Source organism: Epargyreus clarus, unplaced genomic scaffold (assembly GCF_041222505.1).
Source record: "Epargyreus clarus isolate Ecla_fem2 unplaced genomic scaffold, WU_Ecla_fem_2.2 ptg000021l, whole genome shotgun sequence".
Lineage (NCBI taxonomy): Eukaryota > Metazoa > Arthropoda > Insecta > Lepidoptera > Hesperiidae > Epargyreus > Epargyreus clarus.
In genome coordinates, this window is record NW_027332228.1 from 4220281 (window position 1) to 4237543 (window position 17263).

The 17263-nt window shown below is 35.3% G+C and overlaps 1 protein-coding gene across 3 annotated transcripts in view; it reads right to left on the bottom strand.

Annotated features, from left to right (window-relative positions):
- Positions 1–17263, bottom strand: part of NGR-A26 (neuropeptide receptor A26) — a 150847-nt gene that overhangs the window by 19182 nt on the left and 114402 nt on the right. For all 3 annotated transcript variants that reach the window (XM_073084468.1, XM_073084467.1, XM_073084469.1), the window contains 4 exons: positions 15499–15658; positions 10357–10492; positions 6083–6186; positions 2250–2343 (listed from right to left, as the gene is read on the bottom strand). In XM_073084468.1, coding sequence (XP_072940569.1) covers positions 2250–2343; positions 6083–6186; positions 10357–10492; positions 15499–15651 — 487 coding nt within the window. In that variant the 5' untranslated portion in view covers positions 15652–15658. The remainder of the gene's footprint in view (positions 1–2249; positions 2344–6082; positions 6187–10356; positions 10493–15498; positions 15659–17263) is intronic.

The window sequence follows — 17263 nt, forward strand, 5'->3', positions numbered from 1 at the left end:
ACCATACCCTTCAAACCAAAACACAGTAGCGCTTAACACTGCTGTTATTAGGTAGAAATAGGTGTGGCGGTGGTGCCGCCGGACTCAAAACAAAGTTCTACTACCTTTAAACAAGTAATTAATGAGCAAGAAATGTTCAACCCTATTCCGAAATTTGGGATATGTTCGCAATATTTTATTTCTAACATACAAAAATCAGTGCAATAATCATATTTCTACCACTGACATCGTAAACAACTTTGCGTTACGTTAATGCATCCTATATTATTTATAGCCGACGAATGCGAATAAAAAAGTTTTCACCTAAGGGTCCTGACACACTTGCTACATTTAACATTGGTGATTCGAGTTTTAATGTTTGCTTCAATACTGCATCACGGTTTGGTGATTTGCTGCTTTCGGTTGCGGTATCGAAAACACACGTTTTAGCAACTACATTAATACTGCATCGCGTCATTCACGTTCAGTACCTTTAGTATGAGTTTTTACGTTTTAATAAAAATAACTGTTGTTGTTTTTGTTTACGTATTTCTCATATTTCCACTCAGTTCTGATACAATCCGCTAGGGGCGCTAATTGGAAATGTATGGGCAAATACGTAAACAAATACCAATAGAGTCATTTTTATCAAAACGTAAAAACTCATACTAAGGCTACAGTTTCTGCAGCGCGAACATCTAAATGCAACTGCGACAAATGTATGCGGGTTGTGGCGTTTGGTAGCTGCATCCTGAACTTTTGAAAAATAGCTAAACTACCGCCGTTTTAAAAGTAGCATGTCTGCTACGGCCCTTACATCTATCGAATGTGAATAGAACAAAGTTTTTGCCTAATATATAGATGTAAACAATCGGGTCTTGGGTCACTGACCTCATATTTCCCTCGTATATTTTTGGGTACTAAAATACGTGTGTAATATATTTTTTACAGCACTTTTCCAGCGGAGTCCTATTATGTGATGTCTGCGGTTATTTTATCTTGTTAAGAAAATATTTTCCAGTCTGAGACGTTTGACATAAAATAAAAGTGGGTGTAATCTTTATTTATATAATAAATTTGGGAAAATTGGGAACCGAGTATATTTTACTTCAAGGCAACGTCGTATAACAATACAATACAAAATACAAACAAAAATAACGTCGTGAGTGGAAGTTTCCCTTTTAAGGGTTATGCTTAGACATTCTGGACGTTATGGCCCTGAAATAGGATTTAGCCCTTCCTATGCTATAAGAGACGACTAAGAGATTAAACGCAAATAGTTTGCAGTATTTTATCTTTCTAATACGGTCACTAATTGTAGACCAAATAAAGGATTAAGGCCCTTAAGATCCATTAAAATCTGCCATTCCAAAGTAGTCTATGGTCTAGATATTATGATTCTAAGAATAGATACATTATTTATTTATTTATATATTTATTGTAAAAATAACACAAAGTTAAATTACAACAGGGCAGACTTAATGCCTAATGGCATTCTCTACCAGTCAACCCTTGGTGATTGGAGAGAATTTGCGGCAGGTGTTAAATATACATATACATTAAGGATAAATAAATAATATACGTATTTTATACATACATACATAAATATGTTTTAAATATAATAAATAAATATACATATAAGTGATAAGAGAGAGAGAAAAAAAAAAAAAGAAGCTTTATTTGTCAGATGAGGTGCTCAGATGCTCTCGGACAAGTTTTAATTGTTCATATTTTGTACACAATATATATAAGTATACAATATATTTAATTCGATTTAATTTACGTACAGTTAAGTTATTTATACATTTACTAGCTGACCAGACAAACGTTGTGTTGCCATATAAATAAAAAAACGTTAAGGGTGAACAACCCTTATCACTAAGGCGTATGATAAATAGATAGTAGCCGATTCTCAGACCTAACGAATATGCATATAAAATTTGGTGACAATCGGTAAAGCCATTTTAGAGGAGTACGGTAACTAAAATTGTGACACGAGAATTTTATATTTAAGAAGATGTTATTACTAAAATCAAGAAGAACGGAGTGCGTCAACAAATTCAATTTAACTTACTTAAATATACATTTTTATAATTTATATTTTGCATGTGTGTACTCCAATTTATTCAATTTGTATAAATTTGAGATCACATCGTTGAATATTAAAAATAAATGAAATGGAAATAAATTATTTCAAAGTGGATTATTTGTGGATTCTTTGAACGTGAATGAGTTGCCGCTTCTAGAAGTGTAAAACATAAATTACTTACAACTTCCGGAGAAATTCATAGGATTCGTGATGGCGTCGCACCGGTCTATGCTGAGCGCTACCAGCACGTACGTTGATGCGTACATCACCACGGCCTGATAATGAAACAAAACACAATTTTTACAGCACAATACCAAAATACAACTTTATAAGAGTAATCAATCAAATCAAATCATTTTTTTTATTCAAAATAGGTTCTTTACAGAGCACTTTTTGAATGTCAATACAACTACCACCACTTCACAAGGTGTTTCGTTATGGAGTACATTAATATAAAATATATTCTGATTAAAAATCAAAGTGTAAAACACAAGATGTAGTGTACTTAAAACTGAAAAGTTAATGTTAGAAACTTATTCTCAATTGGGACATTAAATAACTACCATCTTATAATAACGAGAAGGATCAACGAACTAACGCACCTAACAATGTACGTAAGGAGGTACTCAGCCATCTACTAATGGTCACCCATCCAGGAATCGACCATGTCTAACTTTGACCATCGATGAAAGCTCACAGCGCTTAATTAACCTTTGTACCTTATTTCTATGACTTCTGTATTGTATGATTTATTTTGTGTACAAAAACTTATTAAATAAATAAAAATAAATAAAATAAATTATATTCAATGATATAGATTGTAATCATTCACACTTTAAGAATGTATTTGTGCGAAAACAACTAAGTAATTACCTTTTTCTAAGGTTAAGTACCTCTGCGGTTACTTTCACATCAAAACCAAATACGTTTCTTTTTTTTTCAGCATCTGTCAGAACTAATATTAGACAAAAACTTGATGTACGTTTGAAAATAAAGATTGCTTTCACGCTGCTCACAAGATTCAATAAATAATTTTATTTACTAGCGATACTCAGTTTCTTTTAGCACTAAAGCCAATAAACAATAAAATTATTTAGGTATTATCCTCAGATATAAAATATATAGATACATCACTCTTAACAAGAAAATGTAACCAGTTTTGAGAATTGAAATTGTTGCGCTAATAAAGTTTTGCCACGTCTCCGTGCTAAAATGTCCTTAAAATGATTGAAATACTTGATTATTTATTACTTAAATTGCGTAGTATTAGTTATTTATACGTACATTTTCTCTAAAATATTTTTTATTTGTCAAGAATAATAGAATAAAATATTTTTTATATGTCAAAAAATAAGTGACAAATCAGCGTTTGTGGCTTCATCCAATTTCAAGGCGGTGAAGTATCTTTCTACTTTACTTATCAAAGATTGTATCTTGCAAATAAAATCAATGTTGCACGTTTTGGTTTATGAGCCAAGTTTATGGAGATGTCTGTTTTACTGACGTTTTAGAAGTTTGATTCCCAGACAATCATATCACACATTGTTTGAGTTCGTTTTAAATATAAATGAAATTACTTTTTTACTGCAGAACGTCGATTCTATAAAAAGGCGTTCAAAATAAATCAATCTATTTCGCTTATTTCAATCCCAAATAAAATTCAAATATTTTTTATAAGTATTGCCTACATGAGCTAGTAGGCAATCTGATGGTCACAGTAACAGTATTGGTAACTATTTAACTAGTGCGACAACTGTAAACATATTGATTGAATTCTTACTTTGTTAGTTTTGAAAATATTTAAGTACTGAAGCACAACATCAATTATTTACATTTGTAAGCAAAATAAGTCCTCCAAAGTCTTTTTCAAAGCTCTTCTCAAAGCTCAATTTAAAGCAGATGTTTATTTACAAATTACAATGTCACTATATTTACATTTATCCACTAAATTCAGCCCACCAATCCAAAAATCCATCTCGAAATAAACCGGAGTGTATCTTCACGGCTCACATTTGCATAACAAAGTCAGGGAGATTAACTGAAGTCGATCTATTAACGAAAACTTCCCCCCAGGGCGTGTTAGATTGCCAAAAGCAACTTGCAGTGTAAAAAAAGTAATACACTTCGTAATTTCGAAAATAATGCATTTGTCCCAGTACTAACGATAAGCGAGTAGCTTTATTAATGTACGTAATTAATCTGTTTTGTCTACTAAATATCGAAATTTGACAATGTCTGTCTAATAAAAATTGACATATTTCGATTTACGCAAAAATTGGATGAATACCTAGATTTTATTAATAATAAGGGACGTAAGAGAGCAAGTGAAATCATTTGCAGTATTGGTATAATTTTAATATACGCAATAAAAGAAGAAATAAAAGACCAATCATTCTTTTTATTGGAGATACTTAGATAGATAGATAGATAGAGCAAATATAGAGTTTACTTTTTTAAAATACAGATATCGCGTGCATTCCAACTGTACCATTAGTATGAGTTTTTACATGTTTTACAAAAATGAGTGTTTTTGTATTTGTTTACGTATTTCCCATACATTTCCAATCAGTTCTGATACAAACCGCTAGGGGCACTGATTGGAAATGTATGAGCAAATATGTAAACAAATACAAAAACAGTCGTTTTTGTAAAAATGTAAAAACTCATACTAAGAGTACTGATCGTAGGTGGCTACTGCTACCCATACGCGTCTGTTCAATCGTAATATATCGCAACAAAGATATCGCTTTCAAATCTCTCTTGTTTCTTACTGTAAGACAAAAGATTAAAGTCAATTGAATTTTTCTAACTCAGAAAACTAAGTCCCTGAATGGAATCAGCTTTGTATTACGTTATTTTCTTTGTTTCTTGATACAATCTTATTTTATTTGCTGCTGATGCACCAACGTTAATCTCAAAAATGTCTGTGATTTTTTTGGGAAAATAGATATACATAGGTTGACTGGTAGAGAATGCTCATAGCATAAAGATAACCTTTGTACCATCATTTAGGTATAAGAAGCATAAATAAATAAACTCTCAACTTTTCCAAAAACCCAAAAAAGTCATGAATTGTTTTCCACAGTAGGTACTACATAAACGTGATCATAAGAGCAGTTATAATATGATCAGATTGTAATTGATCTACAAATTTATGCAAAATCAGGCTCGATTCGGAGTTGGATGGGTGACCTCAACTTTCATGAGCGCTTTTGTATTTCAGAAGGTTAACAGAACGTTAAGCTCGATCCAGTTGTTATCGTTGAATACCTACTAATAGTTGCATTGCCATATGCTTTATGAGCGATGAAAATAATATCTTATTAATTGGCAATTCCTTTCTTCACGAATATGCCTTAAATACTCTCCAGTCGTAGAAAAAAATATTTCCGAATGATATTTATCTGCACCGGATACGTAATAGCTAATACTAATATGAAAGACTAATACTAATGCGTAGGTAATAGCTAATATAATAAATATAGTTCAAAAAACTAAAAAACACGCTTTATGATAAAATCAACTAAAAGTGGAAAATAATTTTCAATCTAGGAATCAATTAAGGAACAGTAAATTGTATAATTGTGAAAAAATTTAATCTTTCAAATAAAATCAATGTTGCACGTTTTGGTTTATGAGCCAAGTTTACGGAGATGTCTATTAAGGAACAGTAAATTGTATAATTGTGAAAAAAGCGTGCTCCACTTATCAATTTTCGAAAAGCACCCCACACTTTTTCGTTAATACTGAGGATGTTGATAAGTAGAATGGTACAAAATTATTAAAATCGTGTATTGTCATCGGTTTTTGATAATTTCTCAAAATTTTTAATTAAACTGAACGTTCAAAGTGGATAGAAATCGGGTTCAAAGATTCCGTTACTGTTACGTACATACATACATACATACAACCCAAGCTAATAAAAGCGTGTTAAAAACTGATATTATGACACAAAATAAACTCACATTTGGTGGAACTAAAGTCAAGCCACGTAGGGTTCTAGCTTAAACTCACCTGAAGGAATTTAACAATCTTGCACATGAACTCCCCAGCCAGCCATGCTATCGTAATCTTCTGTATTATATCCACGAACACGTATATCAGTCCAACAAAGAGATCTGAAACAAAAAATAAAACAAAATATGATTTATTTTAGATAAGCTTAGATCTATTTATTTTGGATGTAATGTTACCTCTTCTTTACTTCATTTCACTTCATCATTAAGTCATTAATCATTAAGTCATGAAGGTGGTAGAACCCTTTGTGGTTAGACTCCGACGGCACCACCGCCACACCTATTTCTACCTAATAACAGTAGTGTTAGTCGCTGCTGTGTTCCGGTTTGAAGGGTGTGGTAAGGGAGACAGACTTTTCCGAGGCGTTTCAGCTTAGTCCTCAGGGGTAGCGGCGCATCGGTGGCCGACCTCAAGTAGGAATATCTAATCCTATCTGGGGTTGATTACATATGTCCATGGGCGGCAGTAGCCACTTACGTCGTCTGTTACTCCTATATTATAAAAATGTTACGAGTATTTCATTCCGTAATCATTGTAATACCTATTAACCATTTGAGATATAACTTTCAAGACTTTCGTTATAAGATTCCCTTTCCAGGTCAAGGAAGCAAGCCCTTTCCAAACAAAATATTAAGCAAATTGTGATAAAATATGAACCTTCGTTCCAAATGTCACCGAGAACAATTCATAATTACCTACTCGTAAATATAATATTTTTTGTAGTAAGTACAATAACAAGCATTTATCATCATTAGAGCATTTCTACGAAAATCACGAAAATTTAATGAAGTTGAAAAGACGAGACGAATATAATTACCGCATAACTTGAACGACAATTTTTGTGGAAAATTATTCTAATGAATTATATTTTAAATAAAATTACAATAGAAGTAATGAAAAATCATCCCAAAAAATCACATTTATTACATTATACTATTATGATGTCCTTTTGAAGAAACCCAATTATGGATTTTTTGTCAATACTACGAATTTAACCGACCGCAGATTTTTTTCAGTGCCTACATTCCTGTAATATGACAGTATAAAACAGAAACTTATTTTCAAATAAAGTTTAAACAAATATAAAATCTCATTTACGGAACCCACGCACGCTTTGTTAAAAGTTCTTTATTTCGAAAATTTACTAACACAAAAAATGTACGCAAATATTTTTAAATTATGGCTGAGGTCAGAAAATTGGGAAAACATTGTACAAAATGATGTTTTTCTTTTATTTAGTTGATTACTTTTTTATCAAAATGAAATAAACGAGTATGAGATTCACCAGGTTCATAATTAACCCTTAAATAAGATTATAGCCCTATTCGAGATCAACCACAGATATGTTTTATAAGATTGAAGTAAGAAATAAGCATGCAGTTCACCTGATGGTGAGTGGTCACTGCCGCCCAAGAACATCCGTAACCCACTTTTAGGCCAGTAGTTTTATAGTTCTACTTCTAACTAAAGCAGATCAGATTTGTTTTATTACTACTGACGACTAAGGTCGGTTGTCCACCGCACCGTCACCGAGCCGATACCGAGAACGAGATTATTTCGGGCCGATCTTAATATGACGTGACGGCGATAGCTTGTCCACTGCGACCGATATCGCCGCTTTATTTTGTTCCAGCTGTCACGCGTGTGACGGCAGTGTATGGACAAGTTCCAAGGTGTTTTATTGCCGGCACATCGGCCCGTCAAAATCTCGGTGCCGATCTAGCGATCACGGCGATCTACTCGAAATATCGGCGGCCAGGATGACGGTGCTCGGGTGACGGACGTTCGGTGTACAAGCGGCTATAGTAAATGTATGTACGCTACTTCGGCGCAGTCATTAATTATCGGTATCGGCTCGGTTACGGTTGCGGTGGACAAACGGCGTAAGATGGTCGCCTAATACGTAAGTCAGCGGGCTTCCATACCCTTCCAACGAATGGCAAAGCTACTTCATGATATCCTGGTATTAATCGCGGAGGACTAAGTTCGAATTTCTCATCTAAATGTCTTCCTTATAACATCAATAGTGTAAATAATCAAAGAACCATGTTAGGAAAGCTTTATTTTTTAAATTATAACCGACTACACACAAAATATTACACTATAATTAAATACAGCGATTATTTGCACGGAAATCTCAAGGCTACTTTTTAGTAAGCTACTATTTAAAACAACTCAATTACTTAGTCACGGGGACTGTGGTTCTCAAATTGTTGTGGTTCTATTGTGTTTGAAAATTAAGAAACCGGTATTCAATATGAGAATTTGACATTGTAGCCCATGATGATTTGCAATAAATATTGTGAGTAAAACATACTATTTCAGATGATTTTTTTTAGTCATGTGGATTATTTTTTGTTTTTAAGTTTCATATTCAGATGTTTAATCAATAGACGTTTGCACTTGATGACTAAGTTGGAATGTTTTATTATTGTAAGATTTACATAAAAAAATTCCTGTCATATCTTGTTAAAATAATTGGCATTTTTTCTTGCACTACACGTAGTGCTAAAATTTGACTATCAAAGCTTTAGACACTCTCATGAAATTATCCAGAACACAGCAGCGCTTAACAAATTAAACGTTTCAGATCCTTTAAATACTTAACATAAGTCGTTTTCTCGTCGTATTAAAGTTTGAAATAAAACTTTGAGAACCACTGCCTCGTGAACTTTGCTTTATTTAGTGTAGTGTATAATTAATGAACACGGCGACAGCAGCGCTTAGCCCTTTATTTTCTTTTCACTGTTTTGACTGTATTATTTAAACGTGGTCTTATTTAATTTGAAGGTGGTAGAATCCTTTGTGAGACAACGCGGGCGGCAACAACGCCACACCTATTTCTACGTTTTGACAAATATGATTTTTTGGTATTTGTTTACGTATTTGCCCATACAATTTCCAATCAGCGCCCCTAGCGGATTGTATCAGAACTATAGTGTCAGTAACGTCATTAAATGTCTAAATTGACAAAATGGCGCTTTGTTTTGCCTCTCTTTTTTATGAACATGCGAGGTAGACAAAAAGACTTGAGCACTTACTTATTATTACGTTTACTCAGTCTACTGAAGCAAACGGAACAGAATAATGAATTGAGTAAGCGTAACGAAAATTGTGTGATATTTTGAAAACTCATGGTAAGGGTGCAGGTAGAAACATCTTATACTATCTGGTGTTGATTACAGATTTCCATAAGCAGCAGTAGCCATATACCATTAGGTGGACTGCATGCTCGTCTACTACTCCTGTATTATAAAAAACGTACCGAGGACATATAAAATGTACGCTAAATATAAGCTACGGAAGCGAGTCACCTATTCAATAAGTGGAAAATATGTGTCAAGTGGTTTACCGTGTCGATAACGGGGAGGTTAATTTATATCACAATATTCAGAGCACTCGATTGGGTGTTAACGTTTTTATATGGCCGTATTGATTATTTTCGTCTTTGGTATTTTTGGGGAAAATCATTGCCTAAAAATAAAATACTTTGCTGCCCCAATACGAACTTAATTCTTGTAGATATTAGAACCCTTTGTGGTTCGACTACGGAGACATAACCGCCAAACCTATTTCTGCCCAATAATACCAGTGCTAAGTTCTACTGTCATTTGTTACTTGTATATTTGGTGTATTTGTTACTTGTACTCGTGGGTACTGGATAACTTGCCTTACGAAAAACGAAGATGAACATAATATTTTGCGAAGATGTCTTGACTAGTTAGTAGCGCACTGTGTCACTTTCATTAACGTATGGCAATAAAAATCGCAATAAATACATAGTAACATTAGGATACCGTCATACCTTTACGATATGGGTAACTGGTAATAATGAAATAGGCACTGGCGCGACAAGGTGTGGTACCATAGACTATACTATCGCATCAAAAATATCATTATCTCCCTACTTGTCTTTATGTTAATAGTCGGCTTAATATATAAAATTACTAAATCCATTTTTGTCTCATTGTCTTCAGATTTGTTATCATATGAATGAAATAAATTTTTAAATAAACCAACGAGATTTTCGACTAAAATTGATCCATTAGTAACTTAGCCAGGACTTTCTCCTGCAAAATTTTCTATTCTCATCTCAGCACATTTCTATAAGAAATATTACATTTCTCGAAATAATGGCGGTTCATTTTATTTCACTTAAAAGCTTATAGACATTTTTGACATCAGAGCAGTCGCCGATTCATCGGGAGCTTTGAAGCTTTTTAGAAGATCCTCTTTGCACCGGTTTTGTTTTATTTGTGAAAACATCTTACCTGCAATAGCCAACTGCATGATGAAGAAGTTCATTCTGCTCTTCCTGGAGTTGGTGCACAACAAAGCCGCTATAACAGACGAGTTCAGGACGACGATGAGGACGAACAGCACCCACATCACTGTGAACTGGACGGCCTGGAACAATAGTACACGAAATTAGTAGGTAGACCTTAAGGATAGATCTAGTATAACCAGAGAGGTATGACCGCCACAAATATGTATTTCTAGCGTGAAGTAGTTCTGTGTTTTGGTGGAAGATTTTGATGTCGGCTGACTTACACACGAGGACCATATTAGTCAACCCCAGTGGTCGGCGAAGATTTGGATGTCGACTGACTTACACACGAGGCGACCATATTAGTCAATCTCAGTGGTCGGCGAAGATTTTGATGTCGGCTGACTTACACACGAGGCGACCATATTGGTCAACCCCAGTGGTCGGCGAAGATTTTGAAGTCGGCTGACTTACACACGAGGCGACCATATTGGTCAACCCCAGTGGTCGGCGAAGATTTTGATGTCAGCTGACATACACACGAGGCGACCATAGTAGTAAATCTCCAGTGGTCGGCGAAGATTTTGATGTCGGCTGACTTACACACGAGGCGACCATATTGGTCAACCCCAGTGGTCGGCGAATATTTTGATGTCGGCTGACTTACACACGAGGCGACCATATTGGTCAACCCCAGTGGTCGGCGAAGATTTTGATGTCGGCTGACTTACACACGAGGACCATATTAGTCAACCCCAGTGGTCGGCGAAGATTTTGATGTCGGCTGACTTACACTCGAGGCGACCATATTGGTCAACCCCAGTGGTCGGCGAAGATTTTAATGTCGGCTGACTTACAAACGAGGACCATATGAGTCAACCCCAGTGGTCGGCGAAGATTTTGATGTCGGCTGACTTACACACGAGGCGACCATATTGGTCAACCCCAGTGGTCGGCGAAGATTTTGATGTCGGCTGACTTACACACGAGGACCATATTAGTCAACCCCAGTGGTCGGCGAAGATTTTGATGTCGGCTGACTTACAAACGAGGCAACCATATTGGTCAACCCCAGTGGTCGGCGAAGATTTTGATGTCGGCTGACTTACACACGAGGACCATATTAGTCAACCCCAGTGGTCGGCGAAGATTTTGATGTCGGCTGACTTACACACGAGGCGACCATATTGGTCAACCCCAGTGGTCGGCGAAGATTTTGATGTCGGCTGACTTACACACGAGGACCATATTAGTCAATCTCCAGTGGTCGGCGAAGATAGAACCTGTTTTGTATAGTTTTTTACAGAAGGCCGTGGGCTGCTGTGATTGCTTACCATCAGGTGGATTACATCGTATGCACTCTATTTGTAAAAAATATGTAAAAAATAATTTAAAGGTTTTAGTGATAGAGTAGTGGTATGAGTATGGGAAATTATGGGTCCAGAATAGAATCGTAGACACGTGACTTGTACTCATTTACAAACTGCTTAAAAAATAACAAGGTTCTATGTTCGACTCTATGTATTTTTTATTCCTTTTTAATATACCAAATGGATGAAGAAATGTAGAATAAAATTTTTCAAATGGCATTTCTACGTACAGCGATATATTTTTTATCGCCTATCGCCCAACCACATGTAGTGGTGTGTGTACGAAAACTTCTGTTAAAAAAATGGGAACTCATCAGTGCTCACGTAAAAGGTAAACCCTGTTCCTTAACTAGCCATTAAATTTATTTTCCTTATAAGTATTTATATTTGCTAAAGTCGGTGCTTACGTACCGTTGATTTTGTAAAATTTGTTTAATTGGGAAATTGGTTAAATTTTTACTCAAAAGGTTAACTACGCCCGTAAAATTCGCAGTAAATTTGTCCATTATTTTTATGTCATATTTTGTAAAATAAAATGATTGTTTGATGTCGTAAAATTAAAAACGATGAACACGTACACCTTAAATCAAAGTTACTTCCATTTCCCATTCCAAAAACATCTAGTAATCTCGTTAGGTTGTGATAGAGCCTTTTTCAAAATGGTTCTTTATTTCCGTACCCTACAAACTAGAACACAGTATCGCTACACTGCTGTTTTGGGCAAAAAAATGTGTGGCAGCGTAAAAGTATGTGGGGCCCATTATGTCGAACCATGAACCAACCTTTAAGTTTTTAAGTCACTTGCTCTCCAAAAATAAGTTATAGTTAGCAATATTGATATATAAATGTGGTACTTAATATAGTTAACGTAACTAATATCGTGAAATAAATCATTTTATTTTTTGTATACTGCCTAACACGCAAAGGTTGCGATCCCCAGCTGGGCAGACAAAATAATGAATTTACTTTGAGGGTTACTTCATAATAATAAAGGATTATACTTTTCACTGAAATCTTCTCATTATCATAATTAGTTCAAAACCGAACTAATTAGGAAAAACTTATGAAAAACGCTAATATTAATAAATAATTACAAGAAATATGAAAAAAGTATCAAAACGAAACTAACAATAATATTTTTAGTAACGAGTATACGTGATTATAAGTACTCATATGTTAATCTGTCATTATGATATGAAAGGAGGTAGAGCACGTATGGTACGGGGAGGTACCATTGCCACATTTATTTCTAGCTTCAAGCAGTTTTGCGTTTCGTTGGAAGTCTGTAGATACCAGCTAACTTACATATTATGAGGCATGTAAGTCATTAGGACTAATCAAAGATAAGCCAAAGAGACTTATTATTAGGAGGACGGAAAACTTTTTATCATCACGTAAAATAATGAACCCGTAACATAACACAAGGTCTCGTATCACATCGTATCGTAACTTTTTAATATTGATTTTTAAAATCTGACAGTTTAAAAAATCCCTCATAATTATTCCCAAACCTTCTTCAAACTTCAAAAAAAGGATAATGCAACATGTGATATTGGTGTCCACGACGTAGCAAGTAGATAAACGTAGCCAGTATTACTTCGCACATTCAGTGGGTGTTGATAGCGCTATCTACCCCGATAGTGTCTCCAACGTCCATTACACGATTAGAACCTTTTAGGTTTTATGATCCACTAATCCACCTGAAAATCGTGGGCGTGACGAGATCCATTCGACTTTCGAAGGCTTGATGGCTAGATTATGACGTCATAGTAATAGTAATGTCTGTCTCACCCATGTGCGCGAGTTAAAGATCAATATCCGATCCATCCGAGTTCCTCCTACTCTTGTTAAGAGTTTTCATTGCTTTTAAAATGGTATGTAGTCATAGTTCAATTTGGTTCGAAACTGGGTTCAAGATGTTATCATAATTTAAGTTAAATCAGATTCCAAATTGGATTTAAGAAAAGATTTAATATAAACATGCTATTCCCGTGATCGATGCCCAATCTATACAAAATTTGCCTTTTAAAGATCGAAAGACAATTTTTAATATGGAAATTTTGTCAAATTAAATCATAGGTAGGCAAAACATTGCATATATTAATTACTATTACTATTGATCATAATAACGGGCACTAATTTATCATTATTTTCCACTTATAATATTCAAAAATCATACATGGTACCAAAACACGGCGTACAGAAGACTTCATTTTCCATTATGCAAAAATGTTCAGACACAAAAGCTTTGATTGATTTATGCTTCCCATTCTTAATACGGAATTAATATCGCATACAGTTTTCCTTGTTACTTCCTATGAAACGATGTTTGATTGATCGGCCACCATTCACGGCTACATGACATGGAAGACGATGGGGAAATGCAATTGGAAACTATTTCGCTGCCAACAAAAGGGAGAGATAACGCGTCAATCAAGGGAATTCATTCTATTCACAGTAGCGAATATATTCGATAACTGAATTATTAACTGAATGGGTGTGATGGAAAATATGTTATTCATTATTTTTGTAGGTCTGGTCCAGTGGTATCTTATTCTGGAGAATATAACATATTTTTTAAACAAAGCTCACGAAGCAGCGACCTTTTGTATTGAAAATGAAAAGTATCCTTTTACTAAAATGAGGGGGCAATATTATATATAATATGTCAATTAGCGCTCTACAGCCAAACGACTTGTATAGAATTTCACATATGTGGAGTCGTTTGGATTAATCTAAATTGAGAGAGTGGCATAGTTTACATTAGGTACCCTTTTCAGCCTTTTTTTAACAAGTTGGATAATTCACGCGTGTTCGTTTTTCTAAACAAAAAAGAGCACACGGGAGTGGAAGAAAAACGCTCCGTGTGTTCTAAGCCTTATACTGCGTCAGGCACAGATTGATATTTATTTTGTATATACATCACTTTATAGTGTTGTTAGGATAAAAGCTAAGGACAAAGGCTAAATAGGTCTAGCGGCTAGCTTCATTTCATTTCATCTCAAGCCGTTATTGCCACAATCTTGTGCTCGGGTCTCAGAGTGCGAAGGACTTAGGTCCTAGTAGCAAATCAAGTACGGATAGGTAAACTTCACGTCTTATATACCCTGAACCACTTTAAATTCCTCTGTAGTACGTTTGAGTAGATTTTCCTACGATGTTTTTCAACGCAACCCAAGTTAATTATTTACACGTCTCGTAAAATTGAGAGTGGGTCGTTTTTAAATTGAAGTTGCAAACCTAGCATATAAATGGTTACTATCGACCATGGACATCATTGAAGGTGGTAGAACTCTTTTTGGTCCGACTCTGGCGGCAACACCATACCTATGTCTGCCTCATAACAGCAGTGTTAAACGCTGCTATGTTCTGATTTGATGGATGTGGTAAGGGAGACATACTTTTCCGAAGCGTTCCAGCTTAGTCTTCAGGGGTAGCGGCGCATCTGTGGCCGACCTCAGTCTGGAATATTTAATCCTATCTGGGATTGGTTACAGATGTCCATGTTCGGAAGTTGCTACTTACCATCAGGTGCACTGCATGCTCGTGTGCTACTCTTATATCAATATATCATACAAAAAAATGGAATTCTCTGTCTACGGACAGTTTGTTGTAGTGGAGTGGAAGAGTTGCAACCATTCTTGAGGACTAAGATTGTCACCTAATACTAGTCGACCGTCAAACTTCGACTCGAATCTCGAGCCCTACCTCGTTCCAAAATGTCATGAAAATATGACAGTTTATTAATCCCTACTAAGCGTAGTATAGGTACTTACGTCATAAAAGTAATAGTAGTTGACGCTCCCAGTGGTGTTGAGGGAACTGTTCCACGCGCTCTGGTTAGCACCCTCAAGGTACGGCGTGGTGAAGATGGAGGCGCGGGTGGTGGTCTGCAGCTCCATCTCTTCTATGAGCTCGTCTGGATCCATCTTGAACCTGAGAAAGAATTAAATATGTTAATTCATTTAGGAGATAATCACTTTTCAAGTGATGCAGGGAGAACAGAACCAGGTTGAGTGTCGCCAGTTAGGAGAAGCCTACGGGTATGTCAATCTCCAATAGTTAATATATGAACTTAGCTACTTTACTTCTTATAAAATTTCGTGAATGCTATTTCTTTTTTTTATATAATATGGGAGTATCAGATGAGCATGCAGTCCACCTAATGGTAAGTGGCTACTGCCGCCCATGGACATCTGTAGTCGACCCCAGATAGAATTAGATATTCCTTCCTGAGGTCGGCCACAAATTTCTAAAATATTTCTATTATAAATAATTTCTTGGCGCCTATCTGGATATTCCTGACATTTTTATGATACTAAGAAATAAGGTATAGTGTGACCGAATAAAATGCAAAACCACGTACTGTCTTATCCTAATTAATAATATGAATAATTCTGACGCAAATCTCTATCTATGACGTTCACACAGAAATAATAACGAAACTATATTAACCGCATAATAGTTAGACGTTTAATAATACTAATCAACTAGCCAACATTGTGTTTATTTCATCAAAATGTGTTAACAGTACGATACTGTCATACACAACAATACAAAGGTGTGGCTGGCGTGTTTCCAAAAAACTTTTAGTCAAAATAATTGATGGCCTCGTAACTTTCAGCTTTGTGAATTGCAATAAAACAGACGCCATCATAATACTACTAAGTGGTCTAGCCGTTTACTTCAAGCGTGATTTTTAGGGTTCCGTAACCAAAGGGTAAAAACGGAACCCTATTACTAAGACTCCGCTGTCAGTCCGTCTTTCACCTCTGTGCTCTGTGTGTGTGTGTGAGTAGAGCTCTCTCTATCTCCGGAACCATAATAGATAGGCACTTGATTTTTACAGAGTATGTATAACGGTGGCCGCTATAACAAACAAATACTAAAAATACAATAAAAATTGTAAATAAATGGGGATCGCCATTAAAGACCCCTTTTTTTGACGTTCTTCGCTTTATCTATTAAACCGTAATAGGTAGACAGTTCAAATTTTCACAATGTATTTACATCAGTGGCTGCTAGAATAACAAAAAGAATAACTAGAATACTAAAAATAAAAAATGTATATTTTGGTGATACGGAACCCTCTGTGTGCGAGTTCGACTTGTACTTAGCCAATTTTTCTATCACTTCAACAGAAATAAACAATGTATCACATCAATAGGAATAAACAGTGTAATAAACGTCGGAATATCCGCTTTGTAGTGTAGGCGATGAGGTTAAAAAAACATACATTTTTCTTTCCTCGAAATAGTCGAGTGACAATCAAATAATGTGAACTGTTTTCACGGTCAACGAGCTGGGAAATTTAACATTTTTTTTAAAGAAATTTATGATGCACACATTTGAACCATATTATTATAGTGGTAGAGCCCTCTGTGGTTCCGCACTACCGCCACACCTATTTCTGCCTTATAACAACATTAATGCTTTATAACACAGCGGAGCTGTATTCCGTATCTGGGATTAATACTAGATGTCCATGATATTGTTTAACACTTTAATAATGTTATTTCATACAAAGAGATATGTTTTGAA